Below are 21,979 nucleotides of genomic sequence, written 5' to 3'. Positions count from 1 at the left end.
TTTCTGAAAGCTATCAGTTAACAAAGCTTAAGAGATGCCATGCTGTATTTTCAAAACATAGGATTGAAAGAAAGCAAGTTCATGATTTCAGTGTGAAGGTTTGACTCTTAAAACAGACAAACAAACAAGTATGACTCTTCAGGGCCAGATTTAGGTTTGATGATGTTCTAAGCTACTGAAGGTAATGGGGCCCTTTATATGTCCAGCTGTCCTTTGTCAATAACAAATTGTCACTATTTTTTTGTGTTGAATATATGCTATATGGTAATTTATGGACCTAATAGGTATCTAAAGCCATTTGTACATAACAAAATATGTCTTTTATCAAAGAAATAATTAAGAAGAAGTATATTAATAGAGAAATACAATTAAGAAGAAGTATATTAATAGTGAAATTATTATTAAGCTCTAATTGTATGTAGGTTTTATTTTATTTGTTTTTTATCTTATATTTTGGAAATGTACATCCAGTTGTTTTTTTCCTTTAATTTTTTGGGGTGCCCCCAAGAGAGTGGGGCCCTAAGCTATAGCCTGTTTAGCTTATACGTAAATCCGACACTGCTTTAACCGGACATAAGCTGACAGAATTCAGCAGTAGGACAATCAATCTAGGTCTTGAAGTACCAAAACAAGGGTTCATTGAATGCCATGTCCACACTTCCGAACACCACTATCTTGTATATACAGTGACTTATACTTACACTGAGAAAACTGACTTGAAATTGCTGGCATTGGTCTATCTCTGGCCGATAACGTTGCTGAAGAAGAGCAGCTGGTTCCCTGAAGAGAATCTTGATGGAGTGCTAATAAAGAGAGTCCCCTTGTTAGCAAGTAAGGTAAAGGTAAAGGGACCCCTGACCATTAGGTCCAGTCGTGACCGACTCTGGGGTTGCGGCGCTCATCTCGCTTTATTGGCCAAGGGAGCCGGCGTACAGCTTCCGGGTCATGTGGCCAGCATGACTAAGCCACTTCTGGAGAAACCAGAGCAGCGCACGAAAATGCCTTTTACCTTCCCGTCGGAGTGGTACCTGTTTATCTACTTGCACTTTGATGTGCTTTCAAACTGCTAGGCTGGCAGGAGCAGGAACCGAGCAACGGGAGCTCACCCCGTTGCGGGGATTTGAACCGCCGACCTTCTGATCAGCAAAGTCCTAGGCTCTGTGGTTTAACCCACAGCACCACCCGCGTCCCTTTGTTTGCAAGTAAGAGGTCCTTAACCAGGGATGCTGTCATGTGATAGCTGCAGAATATACAGGTGGCCCTAAAAACTCCTCCCTGGGATTATACATTTACAGTCGTACCTTGGAAGTCAAATGGAATCTGTTCCGGAAGTCCATTCGACTTCCAAAACGTTTGGAAACCAAAGCGTGGCTTCTGATTGGCTGCAGGAAGCTCCTGCAGCCAATCAGAAGCCGTGGAAGCCCCAGCTTCAAAAAATAGTTCACAAACCGGAATAGCCACTTGCAGGTTTGCAGTGTTCGGGAACCAAAACTTAGCAGTTCAAAAACCAAGGTACGACTGTATTTATTTACTTTTCTTACATTTCCATTCAATCTTTCTTCTGCGATGCAACCATGTGGTCACCCATCCAGGAACTAACCAGACCTACACCTGCTTAGCTTCACCAACCTCATGTGCTCTGAGACCACGCAGTGTGGGACTATACAGAGAAGTTACTTGATTTCTTACAGTGCTCAACATTTAAAGCACTATTTTTCTAGAAAAGATCCAGGGGCCCATTGAATATTAACTAGAGGGAGCTGTGGCTTTCAACTCAGAAAAAAACTTCTGCCACAACTTGAAGCGTGAGACTGCAGTCCCATGAATTTCTGTGCAGCTGCTCAAAGTTGTAAAATCACTCAAGCGCATGAGAGCAACAGAGAAGGAATAAGATTCAGTTAGTTAACTACTCACAAGAACTGCTGGTGGAGGCAATTTCATCCTCTGCCACGTCGGTTTGGATATCATTAGAGTCACAAGTCATGTTACTTGTTCCTGGAGAAAATTCTGCAGCAAAAAAAAAAAAAAAAAAGCACGCTCAGTTAAATTATTGAAACGTGAAGCCTGTGTTGACAGCACATGTCAAATTGTTCCTTCTTTGCAGACTATGGTTTCAGATCTGAATTAGATGAGAATCTGGGGTCCTTAAACTCATATTCAAAGTAAAAACTTCTGTATATGCGAGGGACTTATTTGGACAACAATCTACATCTTGGAACTGAGTCTTTGAGCAGACCTCATGGCAACAACATGCAGCCTAATTTTTAAACCCTTGTCTTTTTATTGTCCCTACCCACTTTTGCGCACCATCTTCTCTGATGAGGAGCTCTCGAAAACTCACAAAATCTGCCACACCTTTGTGATACTTTAAGTGGGTCCAAATAAAGGTATTGCCCAACTGTGGATTTTGGAGTACAGTGGTACCTCAGGTTAAGTACTTAATTCGTTCCGGAGGTCTGTTCTTAACCTGAAACTGTTCTTAACCTGAAGCACCACTTTAGCTAATGGGGCCTCCTGCTGCCGCCGCACCGCCGGAGCCTGATTTCTGTTCTTATCCTGAAGCAAAGTTCTTAACCTGAAGCACTATTTCTGGGTTAGCGGAGTGTGTAACCTGAAGCATATGTAACCTGAAGCGTATGTAACCCAAGGTACCACTGTATCATTAAACATCTTTGTAATTACTCACATTGGCCTAAAATTACTAAATATTATGCACACGTCCACACGTGGGGAAATATAAGCACTAGAGCTGCCAATCAACAAAGGAACTTGTCGATTAATAATTAGCCAATTTAAATAAATCTGCCTATTATCAAAACCTCAGCAGAGGTTCCCTTCTGGGATACTGCAGGAAATACAATGCAAACACATTGCTAATAATAGCAGCTATCACTCACAGTTTAAAAAAAGAAAGGCTATCCTTAATATTTCCTCTTTAAAATTCCCCATTTCACCAAAACTGAAACAGCAGTCTCAGCAGAATAAACCTCTCATCAAGCAGTCCTGTCTGTATGACAAACAGGGTCCAGTACTCATAGTGTTGGCAGAACAGGAAAAAGAAAAGGGTGTCTGTCGAGTGAAGAAAGCACCTTGAATTTGTATGCATATGTGTGGATATCTTAATATATTAATCCAAAATCAAGTTCACTGCACTAATACAAATTGTCACAGCTGTAAAGATTAAGAAAACTGGGACGCGGGTGGCACTGTGGGTTAAACCACAGAGCCTAGGACTTGCTGATCAGAAGGTCGGCGGTTTGAATCCCCGCGACGGGGTGAGCTCCTGTTGCTCGGTCCCTGCTCCTGCCAACCTAGCAGTTCAAAAGCATGTCAAAGTGCAAGTAGAAAAATAGGTACCACTCCAGCGGGAAGGTAAACGGCTTTTCCGTGCATTGCTCTGGTTCACCAGAAGTGGCTTAGTCATGCTGGCCACATGACCCGGAAGCTCCCTTGGCCAATAATGCGAGATGAGCGCCACAACCCCAGAATCGGTCACGACTGGACCTAATGGTCAGGGGTCACTTTACATTTTTTAAGATCTGATTTTTAAAAAAAGACCTATACAGTGGACACTCGGGTTGCGAACATGATCCGTGCGGGATGCAGCGTTTGCAACCCACAGCGGCACATCTGCGCACGCGTGGGTTGCGATTCAGCGCTTCTGCGCATGCGTAAAACGTGATTTAGTGCTTCTGTGCATGCTCGACCACCAAAACCCAGAAGTTACCTGTTCCGGTATTTCCGGCTTTCGGCAGTCCATAACCCAAAAAAACGCAACTTGAAGTGTCTGTAACGCAAGGTATGACTGTAGTGGGAAATTCCAGAGATTCAGAGTGCTCTGTGGTGGGGCAAATAATCTATGAAGCCCTCCTCACTAACTTCCCATGGGCATTTGGCTGCTATCATTGTCAGACACAATGCCAGACATGGTCTGATCCAGCCAAGGCAGTACTACCCAGTGGCGTAGCGTGGGGGGTGCAGGGGGGGCCGGCCGCACCGGGCGCAACATCTGGGGGTTAGGGAAATCCACGGGTTAGGGGGCGCAAATCCACGGGTTAGGGGGCGCAAATCCATGGGTTGGGGGGCGCAAATTACTTGCCTTGCCCGGGTGCTGATAACCCACGCTACGCCACTGGTACTACCTGAATGTTTCTGGCTGTCAGCACTACACTGGTGTAAGTATGCAGACTCCTATTTACTTCTTCAGCATCTTACAGGACTCGGCTTGGTAATGATCAAACACATTTCAGACTTCCTTTAGCTAGTGGAAAATTTCAAACTCCACTCACCATGAGGCTGCTGCCTGGGGCATTTTTCCAGCACTGCCCTATTCAGCTGCCTTCTGAACTCTTCCACTGCATATATGATGCCAGAAATCTTCTGAACACCAAGAACAACTTCGGTCACTCTGACAGGCTCACCGATGGAAACTTCTTGTTCCGATGAGGTATTCTAATAATGGGGGGGGGGGGGTTGTCACAACAACAAGCAACATTTCCAGGAAGGATTTCTGACAATTCTTAAGTTAGAAAAGTATAGATTTGTACTGAAAACTTCCAATGGGGAAAAAAAATCTGGAATACATCTGTACATAAATCTATCCAGGGCAGTCTAAAACCTTCCAAAGAATGCTGATAATATTAATAGAAAGTTTAAAAAAGTGTTTTAATTCAGGGGCTAGTATGAATGAATGGCGTTTCTAAAATCCTCCAGTTCTGTCACATATATTTGTTATTCCTTTTGCCCTAAAATTTTAATCCTGGAGCTCCTGGAAAACAAATATTTATTTGTTTGTTTATATGCCACTTGTTTAAATCACAAAGGATTTCTGCTGTGGTCTATGGATGAATGCAATAAATGCTATTCTACATTCTATTCACATAAGAACTCAAGGCTTGCTACAATATTTTTAAAAATCATGAGATGAATTACTAAAATCAGCAGGCAAAGTGTTAAAATCAGCCTATCTGATAAACCTGGCATAACAGAAATGTTTTTACAAGTATTGTGCCTGACAGGTTCACTCTGAAATAAGTTGCATATGGTCCTTAAGATGCAGCCAATATAAACCGAGCCCATTCAAATATGATTCTCAATTTTCTGCGTAACTCATGAGGACTGAGAAAAATGAAATTTAAATGCTGCCTTAGGGTTTATGTTCAGAAGTGCTACAAAAAAAACAAAGGGGGAAGTTTCCTCTAGGTTCAGGGATGCTGGGAGTTGGTCCAAATTTACATATCCTATCTTTAGAATTGGAGAGTAAGTTTAGGCATTATTTTTGTATTGCACTGGAAAAGCCACAATGGCATGCATCTCGATCCTATACTTGTTTTCACAGAAAACAAATCCAATTTGTTCAGTCGATCTTATATCCAAGTAAGTGTGCACCGTTAATCACATTCCTCCCCCACCGCTTTTACCTTAATCACTTCTTCAGAGTTACTTTGCAGTTCCAAAAGCCTGTCAATTCTTGCTGTGAGTTGCTCATTCATTAAGTCTATGCTTTGTTGAGCGGCAGCACATTCTTCGTCAATAACATTCAGCACCTTTTCCTCTTGATCATTAATATACTTCTTCATAAAACTGAAGCCTTCTCTAATGGAACTTTTGATCCGAGATACAGAATCCTAAAACCAAGGGAAGAGAAGCTGATTTAGGAGGACACATAAGCTCAGAGCTTCCCAAGAGGTGTGACACAACTCTTCAAAATGCTTTTGGGATACAGTGGTGCCCCGCAAGACGAATGCCTCGCAAGACGAAAAATCCACTAGACGAAAGGGTTTTCCGTTTTGGAGGCGCTTCGCAAAACAAATTTCCCTATGGGCTTGCTTCGCAAGACAAAATGTCTTGCAAGTTTTTCCGACTTCCCTCCCCTTTCCCCCCCTTTTTCTAAGCCGCTAAGCCGCTTATCCGCTAAACTGATAAGCCGCTAAAAGCCGCTAAAAGCCGCTAATAGCACTAATCGGCTAAGCCGTCAATGGGCTTGCTTCGCAAGACGAAAAAACCACTAGACGAAGAGAATCGCGGAATGGATTCTTTTCGTCTTGTGAGGCACCACTGTAGTTCAGCTCCCCCTCTATCCCACAGAGAGGAATTCTCAACCCCTACATGGGCTTCTGCCTCTTTAAAACTATGGGATTTTGTATAAGAAGGGACATATCAATATCTGGCTTATGATCTACAGACTAGGATAGCACAATTCGAAGTACAACTTTACAACTTGACTCAATTGAATTAATAAATGGCCTCTTGTGGTATGTGGAATATTGGGGCGAATGGATGTACAGTGGCACCTCGGTTTTCAAACGTCTCAGAAGTCGAACGTTTTGTTTTTCGAACGCCGAAAACCCAGAAGTACATGCTTCGGTTTTCAAATACTTTTCAGAAGTTGAACATGCTACGTGACTTCCGTATTGACTTTTCCATAAGTAAATGTTTCCGTAAGTAAATGCTTTAGTTTCCTAACGTTTCAGAACTCGAACAGTCTTCCAGAACAGATTACGTTTGAAAACCAAGGTACCGCTGTAATAACCAAATTGGATAGCTCAGTCGGTGGAGCATGTGGCTCTTAATCTCAGGGCCCCAAGTTGGGTGAAAGATTCCTACATTGCTGGGTGTGTGTGTGGACTAGATACATGACTCTTGCGGTCCCTCCCAGCTCTTCAGTTCTATGATACTAGAACATGCCATCCCCCTGAAATCTTATGAATTATGAGGAAGGGGCACGGCAGACCTCAACTGAACACTCTCTGACCAAATAAACAACAACCCTGAAAGGCCTCTACATGTTCCAGAAGAGGAGAGGGTAGAAAGAAGCCAAACATATCATCGCAACTCATTCAGGTACCAACCTTCATTTCAGCGCTGTCCTTCGTGCACTTGTCGATTGCTTCAAACGCCACTTCTATTTGTTTGCAGACTTCACTTATTTTCACCACTTCCTGGAGGATGGAAAACCACAAGCCACATATAAACCTAGATCTTGAAAACAATACCTCACAGACCGCCTTTCCCATATGAATTGACCGGGATCCTGCGATTCTCATCCGAGGCTCTTCTTCAGGTGCTTCCCCAACAAGAGGTGCAAAATGTGGCAACAAAGGAATGGGCAAAGTATCTGCTCTGGAGGGTTAGAAAACCACAAACATATTTTTGGGGGGTAGGGTCAAGGGGAGGAGGGGGTTTTTCCACTTTCCCAAGGAAGCACTTAGCACTACTTTGAATACAAGCCATTATCAAATTTTCTTTGCTATACAGCGGGAGATATTTTCCTTCGGTCCCGTTGAAATGTAACACTTAGTCCTCCTGCCATTAAGGAATCAAACCCTGCTGCTTGAAGTTCTAGAACCAGTTCATATGAGCATGTACACCTCCTAATCTTTTAGTGCTTTATCAAAACTCAATATTTGACCAGTCCCAGCCTAATATGTGTACTACCCACCGACAAGAATTGCCTTTGGTATTTGATCTTTGCCTGTGGCATTTGATAGTTGCTTATCCTTTGCCACATATAATCTAATTGTCCTTAGATTTTGCAGTCACGCAGCCACAAATGTATGTGTCAACAGCGTCCTCATCAAGCCGGTACATACCTTCAGCTGATATGGGAAAACTCCAGCTGACAACTTCAGATCATGGGATCCTCTGGCTGCTTGGTGCTCTCTCCAGGAGGGTCCCAACAATTCCTGGTGGTTTTTCTTAATCTGCTGGTAAGTTTCCACTATGTTCGCAAGTGATCTATGGTCTACCAAATTATTTTGATGGAGCTCCCCCCTGCACCTGGGGCACAATGCCTTGGGCCCCATCTTTTTGCAGTGCTTAGAGATGCACTCCTTGCAGAAGCTGTGGGAACATTTTATAATCAGTACTGGCTTGTTAAAAAAATCCAGGCAAAGGCAGCAAGTCAATTCGTCCTGCAAATTCTTAGCAAGATCAACAGCCTCCGCAGCGGTAGCCATGGCTGCAGGGAGGCAGAGCTCTGAGGGACTTTCAGTTTCTTTTACAGTATTAGGATAGAAAAATTTCTGTACTTGGAAGGAAAAGAGAGCAGTTTGCGCTTCCGCTCCTCTTCTCTATCACAGGGCTTGTTGCTATTTTTGATGGGGGCGGGCGAAGAGCTGTGAATATGTGGCTTTCAACAGCCTCTCCGCCGTGTAAAATGTAGTCCCGGCTGCCGGGCAGGCCTGAACGTGCGAATGCAAGAGTGCAGAGTCAGGAGCAGCCGAGGTACGTCGCCTCCACTAGCCTCCCCCTAACCAGTTGCGCGGGGAAGGACCGCGGGTTGTGTGTGTGGTCTCCATCCTCACGTTAGAGCGCTCACGAGTATAATAACCCTTTGCGATTCTCAGCCTCCGATCGTGGGAAGGGACGCGCTCCCGTGTAGAAAACAGCTGCGGGTCACACGCGAAGCAGTTCTCTCATCTTCATTTCAGGAGTGAAAACAAGGAGCAGCCCTCCCATCTCCACCCCCGGCAAAAGACAACGGGTGGGGGCGTCCAGAAGCGCGGGTTCACACGAGCAGCGGCGGCGGCCGAGGGAAACACGCGTGTTGACTTTCTTAGAGCCGCGGGGGGGGGGGAGAGCCGGAACGATGCGCACTGGCTTCGGTTGCCGGGTGGGGGGACGGACTCCTTTTGAGGGCGTGCCAATGGAACGGAGGCGGAGAAGGGGGAAGGAGAAGCGTGTTGCACCGAGCCGAAGTGGGTCAGGATGGGCTTGAGAGGGGTTCCCGACCTTCTCCGGGCAGGTAGAGACGGCACTGGTGCTTTCGAGGGAAGGTTTCCTAACGGGGTGGGAATTGGAAGAGAAGCGGGTGGCCTCGCTGAGGCCTTCTTGCATCTTCCTCCCAAAGGCCGGCACAGCTGGTTGTTGCAGCAGCAGCCCTGGCTGCAAGTTCCCTGGGTGAATGGTGCCTCTGGGGCTGGCCAGGGGGTGCTTTCCAGGCCCTGTGGGGCAGTGTGAGGGGGGCACCTCTCTTTGGGGCAGCTCAGAGACCAGGGGCAGCAGCTGCCTCAAGGAGAGGGGAGAAGAGAGGAGGCCGAGGGAACTCCCCACAAGGGAAGGCGTTTGGAAAGGGTGAGGGGCTGCCGGCTGTGCAGGCAAGGGGTGACGTTACTGGGCTCCTGAGCCCCACAGGGATGCTGCAGAAAGAAGGTAGTTGCGTCAAGGGAGCCACGGACTCTAAAAGGTTGAAAAGCTCTGTCTTAAATCAAAACGCTGGGTTCTCTTGGGCGCCACCCAAAAAAATAAAGGGAAAAAAGAAACTGGATGTACATTTCCAAAATATAATAATAATAATAATAATAATAATAATAATAATAATAATAATAATAATAATAAATTATTTATACCCCAGCAAGATAAGTTCAACAATTACTTTGATAAAATACATACAGTAGTACCTCGGGTTAAGCATTTAATTCGTTCTGGAGGTCGGTTCTTAACCTGAAACTGTTCTTAACCTGAAGCACCACTTTAGCTAATGGGGCCTTCCGCTGCTGCCACGTCGCCGGAGCACGATTTCTGTTCTCATCCTGAAGCAAAGTTCTTAACCCGAGGTACTATTTCTGGGTTAGTGGAGTCTGTAACCTGAAGCGTATGTAACCCGAAGCGTATGTAAGCCGAGGTACCACTGTATTTTGTTATGTGCAAATGGCTTTAGATACCTATTAGGTCCATAAATTACCATATAGCATATGTTCAACACAAAAACCAGCGACAATTTGTTGTTGACAAAGGACAGCTGGGCATATAAAGGGCCCCATTACCTAGCTTAGGGCCGCATCAAACCTAAATCTGGCCCTGCCTAAGGGTCATCTAGTCCAACTGCCTGCAATGCAAGAATCTCAGCTAGATCACCCGTGACAGATGGCCATCCAGCTTGCATAAAAAGCTCCATTAAAAGGGAGTTGTCCAACTCCCAAGGGAGTATGTTCCACTGTCAGAAAGCTCTTCCTCATGTTTAGTCAGAATCTCCTTTCTTGTAACTTGAATCCATTGGTTCAGGTCTCTGGAGCAGGAGAAAACAAGCTTGCTCCATCCTGCATGTGACAGCCCTTTAAATATTTGTAGATGGCTATCGTATCTCCTGTCAGTCTCCTCTTATCCAGATTAAACATACCCAACTAACTAACCTTGGATTCTTGAGAAAGAATACGTAAAATATTCTTTTTTTGCCCATCACACAGATTCTTCTTCCAAGGATGAAGGGCAGGATGTTTTAAAAATAAAATAAACGTGTATTCAGAAGTCCTGTTCAATAAACCTACTTGTGTCTTTTATTGCTGACTGGCACAGAAAAGTTTGGCTAAACTATTCCCTATTATTTGGCATAACAATTACAGGACATTGAGAATCTATTTACAAGTTTTGGAGAGGAATGTAGAGAAGATCCTGAACAGTAAGGCCTTTTTGATAGATCTGTGATGAGAATTGGTGTGTACAATCCACCGAATTTTTCAACATATTACTCATGCTGGTGAAATGACTCAAACATGACAGGCGCTTTATTTTCAGGTAGAAGATGCTTTCTGCAGGTTCCATTTGGTTCATCTTCACTTCAACCTTTATATCTTCTACTGTGTCACAAGAAGTCAACATATGTCACACACCTGAATTCTGCATCAGCAGCTGAGAATTTTAAGGAGGCAAAACGTTCAATAGATGACTTGTATTCTACAGAGCAGAAATCTACTGTTTTGCAGCTACTAAATTCAGCATCCGAGAAAGAACTTAGTGCTGTGAAACTAATGCGAGGAAGGAAGTCCATGAACATAATAGAGTACAGGAACAAGCATGGGCCATTTCGGAATTTACAGTGCTTACTAGAAGTTCCTCTTTTTCAGTATAAAACAGCTGTTAAAGTCTGCAACTTCATTCTCAATCCCAATGCAAAAGAAGAAAGAAAAGAGAAAAAAATACAGAGTGTCACGTCTGCAATGAAATATATCAAACCTGATATAGAAAGAGAGCGGCTAGAGGTATCGTTTTCATTCGGTCCTATGAATATTGCCATTTCCCACATAGTAACATTAAGTCTTCAGTCATGCAACTTGGGAACAAGTCATTGAATCCCATTAAATCAAGCAGGGCTTACTTCTGAGTAAATATCAATGAAATTCAGCTGTGTGGCTTTTAATATTTTAGATGGTTAGGCAGAATTATGTGTAATGGTGGATTCAAAAACTTCCTCTGAAGGTACCAAAGGGCTTGAATTTTCTCAGTGAGATTATTAAAAAAAAAAAACTTGTCCAGCAAACCCAGTGCATTTTAAAGCTTACTCAATAGCAATTGTCTTGTTATTTTGTAGGGGGGGGGCACTGCTGTTCAAGAAACATGAGGCAGAAGTTCCCTCGGGTGGGCAGAACTGTTCTTTGGACAATGCACATTTTATAAGAAATGTCTTAAAACGAGCTCACTCACAGCCCAAGCATGTGGGTATCTGTGCAGCAAGGTGAAGGAACGTATCTGCACATACTGCCTATGAGAGTAGGTCATGAATGCAATTCAGCCATTTCTCATGGCAAGAAGATTGTGCAGTCGGGCACTGCTTGTGGGGGTGCTTAGGATTTATACAGTGCTTCATATTACAGTGGTGCCCCGCAAGACGAACGCCTCGCAAGACGGAAAACCCGCTAGACGAAAGGGTTTTCTTTTTTGGAGGCGCTTCGCAAAACGAATTTCCCTATGGGCTTGCTTCACAAGACGAAAATGTCTTGTGAGTTCCTGCGGGTTTTTTTTCCCTCCCCCCCCCTTTTTCTAAGCCGCTTATCAGCTGATCCGCTAAGCCGCTAAAAGCTGCTAAGCCGCTAATAGTGCTAACCCGCCAAGCCGTCAATGGGCTTGCTTCGCAAGACGAAAAAACCGCTAGATGAACAGAATCGCGGAGCGGATTCTTTTTGTCTTGCGAGGCACCACTGTAGTAGCTATTTGTTCTGTGAATAAGGATGCATAAGCCAACTACTCACTTCTGTATTCTGCCACGTGTTTAACCTGCATGTGTGAAGAATTGCCCCTTAGCTTTTACAATAGGGGTCACCAACCTAAGACCCATGGGCAGGAAGCAGCCCACGGAGGTCGTTTGACCGGCCCACGAGCCACCCCCGAACTGAGCTGCCCGCTCATGCGCTGTGCTAAACCAGCACGCGACAGGGACTTGCTTCCGCAGTGCTGGAAATCACGTCTGCGCAGATGCCAAAACTCTCGGGCACGTGATCCGGCCCCCAGAGGAATCTCTACGGGACCGATCCGGCCCAGGCAAGATAAACCTTGCCGACCCCTGGTTTACAACCATCTTAGCGAGACTAATTGCCATTCTTCTTTTGTAAAACTCAGAACTGCATTTACAGTGTTATACCCTTCATTCTGGGGAGATTTTTACAACCTGTAGCAAACAGGAGATGGGGGAATTATGTATTGGAAAACGTGATGTGGTTAATGCTGTAAGTACCAACAAATCTTTCCTATGCTCCCTTTTAGACTGCCAATAGCATTGTATCCATTGTTTTTGGCACTCGCAAAATTGCATGGGCTCATGTTAATAGACGCTTGGCCGTTCAGGATTGGCAGCAGCAGGAGTGCACTATGTTTATGAAAGGTGCTTATATGCCAGCCGTCTATCTTGAAGAGGTAAGCCAAGTTTTGATTGTATGCAATTTTTCTAACAGCATATTTTTTTTGGGAGCAGCATGGTTCTGTTAGCTACATATAGACCCAGTTTGCAGAAACCACGAAGCCAAATCATGGTTTGGTACAAGTGTGTGAGAGCTCCACAGAAGAGATTGTGGCCACTTGCTCCTCCTCCAGTCCTGCTGCTTTGAACTAAGCCATTGATTGGATTAGTGCAGAGGTCACTCATCTGGCAGCTGTGAAGGCTTCCAGTGGTACCCCAGACTCCTGAGCTTTTGATATTTTTTTAAAGTAGGTCTCTAAGCCCTCCTAGAAAGTAAGTTATGGAGCAAAAAGTGCAGGTACCTTTAAAGCCTGTGAACTGAGTGTAGCTACCTTGTATATTTTTCCTGATATGAAAAATGATCCCTGTTGCTATTCGGTAGCAACAACATCTGTGTGCATGTGTGATCTCCATAATCAGAATCAGCAGGACTTCCCATGGTAAAAATAAGGTGGTTGGGTGTGGTTGTCTAATTTTGTGTTATGCCGTAACCCCCTCCATGGTACCCATTTTGTGACTGGTGCCCTCAGCACACTCCTTGCTCAATTGGAAGTGCCTATTTACTCACAAAAGACATCTCTTCATCTAAGTTAATGATTCTAGCTCCATTCATGTTGCATTTTTTTTTTAAAAAAATGTGTAAGATTCCCCTCATTCAAAAAAAAAAAAAAAGGATTTAAGATAAATTCTTTCATATGTTGAACCAGCCTTACTTTGAAACCGTTCAGGGATCCAGTAGGTTAAACAGAAAAATGTTAACTTGTTCTGCATCCTTGTAGAAACAAGCTTTAGCCACATCTCAAATTTGTTTGTATTTCATACTGGCAGATGAATTTCTTAGAAGCCTTGACAGCTTAATCCTAAAACATGGCTTCACTTCCTGTTGAATCTATTCGTTTGAAAGAGAGTTAAGAGTCTCCTGTGGTACAAGGTTGTGCCACTAGTCTTAGTTTTGGGGCTAGTAGAGGAAAAGGCTGGTACCTCAGCTCCTGAACGCCTTGGAGTCAAAAGTTCTGGCTCCCAAATGATCAAAAACTGGGAATGTCCCAGTTTTCGAACATTCTTTTGGAAGCTGAATGTCCAACAGGGCTTCCACAGCTTCCTGCAGCCAATCAGAAGCCGCGCTTTGGTTTCCAAACCTTTTGGAAGCCGAACAGACTTTCGGAACGGATTCCATTCGACTTCCGAGGTACGACTGCACTTCTGTTGTAAAATGTTTTTTGTATGATGCTCTGTACAGGAAAGGGAGCCGCTTTTGAACACTAGGATTGATGCTACTGCAGTCCATGTGCTTGAGCTAGTGTCAGCTCCCAGGGGACAAGTTGTTCCTTGTTTTAAAATCCCATTGCTGGAACTACTGTGTCTGATCTTTTTGTTAATTATCAAAGTATAGGTGCTTATAGGAGTATGAACAAAAATAGCTCAATACATTTTGTGGGTTGAAGTCAAAAGGTCCAATTCCTCCCGCTTCCTTAATGGTGATACAATTTGAGTTTGCTGCCCTTTAAGGGATCCCCATAATCTACTGCTTGAGACAAGCCATCTCACCCTTCCTAATGATAATGTACAGAGCCAGCTAGCTGCAAGACCCAAAACTTTCTAAAATGTACTTCATCCTACTGTATATAATTACTTGCTCTGGGTAACCAAAAAATAGTGTAAAACATATCTCATAGGACTGGAGATACTATGTTTATGATGGATTGCTACTATTTATTCAGTGCTTGTTTATTTCAGATTTCTTCAGTAATATCCCGGCTTCCTGAAGCAGATTTTTATGTCTTGGAAAAAAGCGGACTTTCTGCTCTGAATGCAAATCTGTTTCCAGTAACATTACATCTTCGTACAGTGGAAGCCATGCTCTATGCGTTGTTACAAAAAACATTTTCGCAGGATGGCCAGTACAAAGTATTAAGTATGGCCCGAAGTGCTGTAGGAAAGCACTTTGAGTTGATGGTTGGGGACTCGCGAACTAGTGGAATAGACCTTGTGAAACAGTTTCTCTTAGAATCTGTTACGCATGCCGAGCCCCGTGTGAACTTTTCAAGAGAGCAGGTAGTAAATTATCGAAACGTCTTGTCATCAAACAAACAGTGGAGAGACGAAGAGCTGTGTGATTCCTTGCTGCAGGCGATAGCTTTTTATGAGCTACTGATACTGAACAATACAACTTAGTTCTTATCTTATTCAGTTTTGTTCTTTGCTGTCATGGATGATCTGTACAATAAGTTCCAACTGATTCACTGTATATGGGGTGCACATGGAAGACTGATAGGAAAACAGCATTTAATTCCTGCTGACCTATTAAAATTATTAAATGTGTAGAAACACTTTGCGTCAGGATTGTTGATAGTAACATGAGGTGTTTTTTAGGTTAGGATTGACTGAAAAAAAGTGGAAGAACATAAAACAGGATCATTTTAACCATGGTTAGTAACAGCCTCACAGCATGAATTAAGTGACAGGTGCATAAAACTGTGGTGCAGTGCCTAAAACTAGACATAGGGAACCTCTAAGCCCTCCAGCTGTTCATCAGTCACAGCCAACACAGCTAATGATCAGGAATGATGGGAGTTGTCCTAAAACACATGCAGGGGAGCAGGTTCCCCATCTGTAACCTAAACCTAGTAGTTCTTGTTATATTTACATGAGACTTGCATCAAAGCCAGGGTTAGCTAATGTGGTGTGTTCTAGATACTGTTGGCCTCTCAACTCCCATCAGCCCTGGTGAGCATGGCCAATGGTCAGGCATGATGGGAGTTATCATTGAGTAATATCTAGAGGGCACGCAATTTGCTAACCCCGCCTTAGATGCAGGTCTAATGTGAATGTAACAGGATCTACATTTAGATTACAGGTGGGGTACCTGCTCCCCTTCCGACAATCATGGTATCATTAATAACATGTCTGTACGCAAACCAAATCAGATGTTTAGATTCATGATATAGGCCCATTTCCTTTCAGAGCTGCTACTATCCTTATAGCTCCACATAGCAACTATGGAAGCTAAATCTAAATAAAAAGTTACCATCGCTAACAAGTCTTGGATCATCTACTGTTTGCCTCTGCTGTCCAAAGTAACAAAACAAAGATGCAGTATGCTAAATGCTTGGATTCTATGGAACGTTTTGGATTCCTGGTGGAAGGTCTTAAATGCTTGCCAGTTGATATGCTTATATGGTGGTGCAGTTTCCATAGACAACAGGGATGACCACTGTGAGACTGGAACAGTGGACTAGATGAGCATTTGGTTTGAGCAGACAGACCTCTTAAAATGATTACATTTTGCTGCTACTTCAAAAAGCTTTCCACAGCTCTTGATACAAGATCTTCTTATTGCTTCAAAGAGAACAGCACTAAGGATTTTAATGGTTTTGGGCTGCATTTTAGTATAAGCCATTCAGAGAACCTTAGTGATAGAGTGGCAAAGAGTTGTTATTAATATATACATATAGGCTATTTTTCCAACTTATCGACATGTAGGCAGCAGTCTTCAGCAATTTTCAAATGCTTTCCTAGTTCAGAAGTATGATTAATGGTTATAACTGGGGTAAATGTCTACTCTTACATCTAAAAGTCACCCTGCAAGAAATAGGTTTCAAAGCCCATCCAGATATTTATTATTTCGCTGTAGGTAAAAAAATTAAAAAATAACCCAGAAGAACTTCAAGTGTAGTGGTAGGAAAATATCAGATAGTATAAAAATAAAATATACAGGATTACAGATAAATACAGATAAATACGACTATACAACCCAGTAGAACTTTTAGTATAAATTTACAAAACACAGATTATTTCTCCCAAATGATTGAAGACCTTACTGTGTTGGTGAAGAAAATGTTACTGGCTCATATGCACACACATAAAACCAAGCCCAAATACAGCCTTTGCAATGAAAGAGCAAAAAAAGTTTACAGTTACCTCATTATCAGCTGGCTAATCTTTTCCCAAGTAGCACCATACTTATGTGGAAATTAGAATAGCACCTTATAAACACGGTATTATGCCTGAATATATGGGACAAAACCCACACCCTAAAAAGTCAGCCAATCCAGTAGTTACAGCAATGGGCTTGATATGCTTCAGATTGTATTTGAATGCATCTGGTGTAGATTTCAACACATAGTCACTTTGCATTTGGAATGTGGAAAGTACCTTGGGTGATAGATACATACAAAATACAGTTTGTATTTTTAAATACTTAAAAGATTCACAATATAAGCAACACTCTGTACATATAAAACCATTAATGTATATTCAAAGGTCCTACAGGTTTGTTTTATGGAAAGTCATTTGCCAGGCTGTTCAAAATTTCTCTTGGAAAATCAAAGTGAATTCCTTCAAGGTAGTGGAGAAATCTGTTGGAAAAGAAATGAAGAAAAATGGTCTGTCTTCTTGAAAGAAAGAAGGGAAAGAAAATGCAGCATGCTAAAAGTGACATGAAATTTACATGACTCTTTCACAATTAAGATATTTAATACATTTTGTCTACATGAATATCAGTTTTGATGCACAGGTTCAGTGCAGTCCTACAAATGTCCTCTCAGAAGTCCCACTGAGTTTAATGTTAAGTGAGCATAGGATTGCAGTGTGTGTCTCCTGATAAGATATGAACATGATTGTGTTGCTAATAACATGAATGAAGATTACCTTCTTTTGGCTTTCCCCTGTTCTTTCTGTTTCTCCAACTTGCAGATGTTGCGGAGAATAGGCAGGTAATCCACTACACTTGCTTGTCTGTTACAAAGATTTAAAGAAGGTCTACTGGAAAATACCATTTTAATTATTTCCAACCTCTTCTGTGCATTATGGTAAATGCTGCAAAATAAAAGCACATAGGTTTTTCCTCTGTCCCAGCTATAGTTTAACAAGAAATAACACGACTAAATTTCAGCAAATGTGCCCAATGTACAATCGCTGTTACACTGTGCTGAACCAGCATCTATTTAATTCCTGAATTTTTATGATCCAGTTCTAGTATTTTTGCCCTTATAGAACCCAGGATTTAGCCTCAAGCAAGCATCCCATTAAAAGCAAACATTTTTCAAATATACTACAATAAGTAGTTCTGATGTAGATCTCAAAGCTTGTATCCTTCTTGGGAAGGGTAGATTGCAGCCCTTTTCAGTTTGAATCTGCTTGGGCATTTGACCAATATTGCCTCTGGCACGTCTGAACAGACAAAAGCTGTTGTAGATGGTGGAGCAATACCTACCTTTATATCCTTGCTGGCTTCCCCCCATATGCACATCAGTGAGCAAGCTGTGGGGGCTTTAGGAAATATTGCAGGTGATGGTTCTGCCTACAGAGACCTGGTTATTAAATATGGTCACTTGAACCGCTTTTGGCTCTGCTTGCTGTTCCTGATCTCTTCTATTGCTCTTGGCTACCTGCGCAATGTAACCTGAACTCTGTCAAACCTCTGCCATAACAAGAACCCTGCATCACCAATAAAAGCTATTAAACAATTTGATTGACATCCTATGCCCTTTTAAAATGTGGGGGAGGGTTATTGGGTTGTTGTTTTTATTTTGAGTATATATTTTGTGGTTTTATATTTCGATTTTGTTCTGTGAACGGCCTTGAAACCTCCGGGTATAGGGTTATATATAAATTCAATCAATCAATCAATCAATCAATCAATCAATAGCATAAATTGTTTTGTGAGATTTGCTTGAAAAATGGTATATGCATTACTTAAATAAGTAATAGGTTCAAAATTAGGTTGCATGTGTCCCAAATGGCAGGCTTAAAAGAAACTTATATAACTTATAAATGTTGGCCTGGGGGGTGTCATCTTTTTACATTGGTACCTCAGGTTAAGTACTTAATTCGTTCCGGAGGTCCGTTCTTAACCTGAAACTGTTCTTAACCTGAAACACCACTTTAGCTAATGGGGCCTCCCGCTGCCGCCGCCGGAGCATGATTTCTGTTCTCATCCTGAAGCAAAGTTCTTAACCCGAGGTAATATGTCTGGGTTAGTGGAGTCTGTAACCAGAAGCATATGTAACCTGAAGCGTATGTAACCCGAGATAGCACTGTACCTGTGTCAGCCCACAGTCAGGCAGCTGACTCAGGATACTCAGCCAAAGCTTACTGACATCTGCAATCAATAATGTTGTTGCCGTTTCAATTCCAGAACATTGTTTTATCTGTTTATTTCTATGTTTTACCACCTCTTCCCAGTTCACAGGGGCTTGCTGCGCATGGGTACACAAAAGGCTCATACTGTGGGGAGGTGTAAGATGGCTGGCAGAGAAAAGATTCCATGTATTTTACTTGCAATGACCTTTTGCTGTTAAAATCTCTTCCTTCCTTCCATTTCACACATGGCTGGGCAGCCCCATATTTGAAAGATGGTTCTGCTACCATCTTTATTATAGCTAAACTGAGGCCGAAACGGGACCAAAAAAAAAAAACAAAAAAACACCCCAACCTAAAAACCAGGCATCCCCAAGACTCCAACTAATGTTAGAGTATTAGTGAATATTTGTAATAATTAAACACTATAATTAGCCCACAACCAACATTCCATGGCTCTTCCAAAGCATACATGGATACTGTGCAAGCAGTCTCCCTTGACTGCTTCAACTGCTTAGAGGTACCTCTGCAAATAAATATTCACAACATGAAAACAGAAGGGGGAAGCCCTTGCTCTCCCTGGAACTTTATATACTGAAAAATGCATCCTTTTTCCTGTTATTCAGCATACACCTGTGGTATTTTGACCTTACCTGGAATTAGCTATTGACTGACCAAAGTATAAATCGGCTCTGTCTTTTGAAACATTGAGTGCAAGTTCTTCCAGTTCATCCTTCCCAGGAGTCCTGCTAGAGTTACTTTCCATAATTTTTGAAATTGTCTTAATGCACTTGTGAAAACTGAGTGCCTCTGCAGTTGCTTTCAGCTCAGCAGAGCTTTTGAAGTTCCACCAGTCATTATGCTCCATGCTGAACTCATCCGACAGACCATTTTTTATCTTCCCTTTTGTCCAAATAAATTCCTCATATTTACATGATTGTTTTGATTCTTGATACGTCCCATTGAAGCAATAATCTAAGAAAGACATGTTGTCCACAAATTCAGTTACTGAATTTAGGCACTGGTATGCTGGTGCAGAGCTCTTTGCTTTTGTTGGCGTTCCACTGTCCAGTACTGCTGTGTTACCCATCGCAGGTTCCAGTCCACCCTTTTCTTCTTCCAAGCATGAACTAGGCATGTCAGATGGTAAAGTAATGAAACCAGAATAGTCTAAATCACTTTCAAATAAATCACTATCATCTAAGAAAGCCGTAATTCTTTGGCGCTTTGTCCGTTTAACCTTTTTCACAGGGCTTGTTTCCTCTAAGCAATCGCTATCCAAAGACTTACTACTTGAATCGTTTTCTGTAAATGTGTTACATGAAGGATTAGCCATTACCGTTGGTTCTGGAAGTATATTGACTGGTAAAGGTAAAATGAATTCAAGATTGCTATAAATAAAGTCTATATTCTTCATCTGGAACTCTCTGAGCAGATCTGTCAGTCTACTCCAGTCTTCTTTTGTTGTGATTTCATGCTGTGAAAGATGGAATTAACAAATGAGTTTTAAAATTTTCTTTAACAGATTTGTAGCATATACAGTCACTCTAAAGCTGAGGTGTCCAACTTCCAAGAGACTGCGATCTACTCCCAACTATAAATAAACTGGCAGTTTATTCCCAACTATAAATAAACTGGTCAACCCAATGGGTTGACCAGAATTGTTGAGCTTTTTTTTTGGGGGGGGGGCGCGGTGGATCCCACAATCAACCAGGGACGCCCAGCGATTGACCAGTAGATCGGTTGGACAGGCCTGTTCTTAAACATGAAAACAATAAACCAGATGAAATAGTATTTTCTAAAGCAGCTATTATAAGCGCAGAACTGTGCAACTTTGGTTTAAGTGAGTAAACAATGTGTGTGTGTGTGTGTGTGTGTGTGTGTGTGTGTGTGTTTAATTCCCTAGGAGTTCCCTCTCTAAAGTATTTTTCATGTGCCAACATGGTTGCTCATCCATTCTACTTGGATAGTGCTAATTTGACTTCCACCTACAAAAATGCATGAACCAAACATTTTTTTAAAAAGTCTTTGAGATGCCGCAAACAATTTGTTGTAATAGTATTCTGCTTCATTTATGTCATTAATCAGCAACATGCCCTAGGGAAGTTCATTGTACCAAAATAAACGTACCTTAAGAAATTGGAACAAATCTTCGGAAGGCAAAAAGATGTTCTTAAGGCCAAGCAAGTTCTCAGTGCAGCCAGTGTCACATTTTGGAAGATTCACTGGAGGGCCAGGTTTACTGATCTTGGAGCTGGTTGCATCTTCAATGCAAATAATCTGTTCTTTGCCACTTACCTCTCTCTGTCTTCCTATAAACAAGAGTTTCAAATGGAATTCATAACAATGATAAGCTCTGACAGCAGTGTAGCAGTTCTGTTCCTTTTTTAAAAAAATATATATTCTTGGTATAGATTTTTTGAAATTTGGATATTTTCTCTGCTGCCATTACTCATTTGATTTACTTCTTTTAGTCTAGTTTCCCCTTGTTGCAGCTTCATTCTGTAATTTCCTCATCTGTTCTATGTTGCTGCTTCATTTATCCAATAAAAATCACACTAACTCTCTCTAATAACAAATTCTGGTGACTGAGTGCCAACAGGATTGGATCCTAAAGGGTGTCATATACTCAGGTGAAAGCAGATGTATGCAGAAGTTAAAAACGTTAAAAATACCCAAAAAAGCAGCCCGAGAATGCCATCAGCTGGAAAAAGAAACCAAAAAAACCAAGGGGAAAGGACAATGAATTGGCCTGCTTTGTCTCCTTACACTTTAGTATCCTGGAGGAGGATATAAGCTAGCTGGAACTCTGAACAAGAGCTGTCTGTTAGGAATCAAGGATACATTGCAACATTTTCTTAGCAGTTCCATTGTTCTTTCTAATAGACAAATAAAGTGGGTTTTTAAAAAGCATTTTAACTGTTTACCCAGATAAACAACAACAAACAATTTTGACATGTGAACTACTTTGTTCACCACCCCAGCTGGGCAGACTTGCTGTGCAGTACCATACCTTTTTCTTTTAAATAGCCGCCGCCACTCCGAACCCAGAACTGTAAGTACAGAATACTTTGTCTGACGTCACAATTATTTGCAGTTAACAAAGCAGCAAGATCTCTTATATCCATTCTTAAGTTCTCAGCCAAACAGAGAACTTGGAGATAGCTGGCAACATTTATCTAAAACAAAACAAATTCAAAAATCAATAATACAATCTGGGGAAAAAAC

At 42.2% G+C, this 21,979-nt stretch overlaps 3 protein-coding genes and 1 long non-coding RNA gene across 7 annotated transcripts in view; 2 read left to right on the top strand and 2 right to left on the bottom strand.

Annotated features, from left to right (window-relative positions):
- RNF135 (ring finger protein 135) overlaps window positions 1-7,958 on the bottom strand; it is a gene marked incomplete at its 5' end in the record, with an annotated part of 230,923 nt that extends 222,965 nt beyond the window's left edge. For both annotated transcript variants that reach the window (XM_079965513.1, XM_079965512.1), the window contains 6 exons: window positions 702-803; window positions 1,915-2,007; window positions 4,290-4,452; window positions 5,421-5,627; window positions 6,852-6,941; window positions 7,593-7,958. In XM_079965513.1, coding sequence (XP_079821639.1) covers window positions 702-803; window positions 1,915-2,007; window positions 4,290-4,452; window positions 5,421-5,627; window positions 6,852-6,941; window positions 7,593-7,958 — 1,021 coding nt within the window. The remainder of the gene's footprint in view (window positions 1-701; window positions 804-1,914; window positions 2,008-4,289; window positions 4,453-5,420; window positions 5,628-6,851; window positions 6,942-7,592) is intronic.
- A 222-nt stretch (window positions 7,959-8,180) lies between these two features.
- On the top strand, window positions 8,181-14,947 carry TEFM (transcription elongation factor, mitochondrial). Of its 3 annotated transcripts, none has more exons than XM_079965625.1 (4): window positions 8,181-8,226; window positions 10,516-10,979; window positions 12,478-12,627; window positions 14,408-14,935. In XM_079965625.1, exons 1-4 carry the CDS (start codon window positions 8,196-8,198, stop codon window positions 14,843-14,845), a joined length of 1,083 nt encoding a protein of 360 aa, XP_079821751.1. In that variant the 5' UTR covers window positions 8,181-8,195; the 3' UTR covers window positions 14,846-14,935. The 3 variants fall into 3 exon arrangements, with proteins under 3 accessions (XP_079821751.1, XP_079821750.1, XP_079821752.1); XM_079965624.1 differs by lacking the exon at window positions 8,181-8,226 and adding an exon at window positions 8,631-8,746 and having other exon boundaries at window positions 14,408-14,947; XM_079965626.1 differs by lacking the exon at window positions 8,181-8,226 and adding an exon at window positions 9,942-10,434 and having other exon boundaries at window positions 14,408-14,947.
- A 1,315-nt stretch (window positions 14,948-16,262) lies between these two features.
- Window positions 16,263-21,979, bottom strand: part of ATAD5 (ATPase family AAA domain containing 5) — a 29,949-nt gene continuing 24,232 nt past the window's right edge. Inside the window, exons 19-23 of the mRNA XM_079965739.1 lie at window positions 21,765-21,930; window positions 20,882-21,063; window positions 19,405-20,228; window positions 17,321-17,488; window positions 16,263-17,028 (exon numbers count right to left, since the gene is read on the bottom strand). Of these exons, the coding sequence (XP_079821865.1) occupies window positions 16,950-17,028; window positions 17,321-17,488; window positions 19,405-20,228; window positions 20,882-21,063; window positions 21,765-21,930 (1,419 nt within the window). The 3' untranslated portion in view covers window positions 16,263-16,949. The remainder of the gene's footprint in view (window positions 17,029-17,320; window positions 17,489-19,404; window positions 20,229-20,881; window positions 21,064-21,764; window positions 21,931-21,979) is intronic.
- LOC307210170 lies at window positions 17,000-17,324 on the top strand. Its single transcript, XR_013835898.1, has 2 exons — window positions 17,000-17,104; window positions 17,231-17,324. It is a non-coding gene; the product is annotated as an uncharacterized lncRNA (long non-coding RNA).

Source organism: Podarcis cretensis, assembly GCF_951804945.1.
Source record: "Podarcis cretensis genome assembly, chromosome: 2".
NCBI classification, from domain to species: Eukaryota; Metazoa; Chordata; class Lepidosauria; order Squamata; family Lacertidae; genus Podarcis; species Podarcis cretensis.
This window is presented reverse-complemented; position numbering and strand designations above follow the sequence as displayed.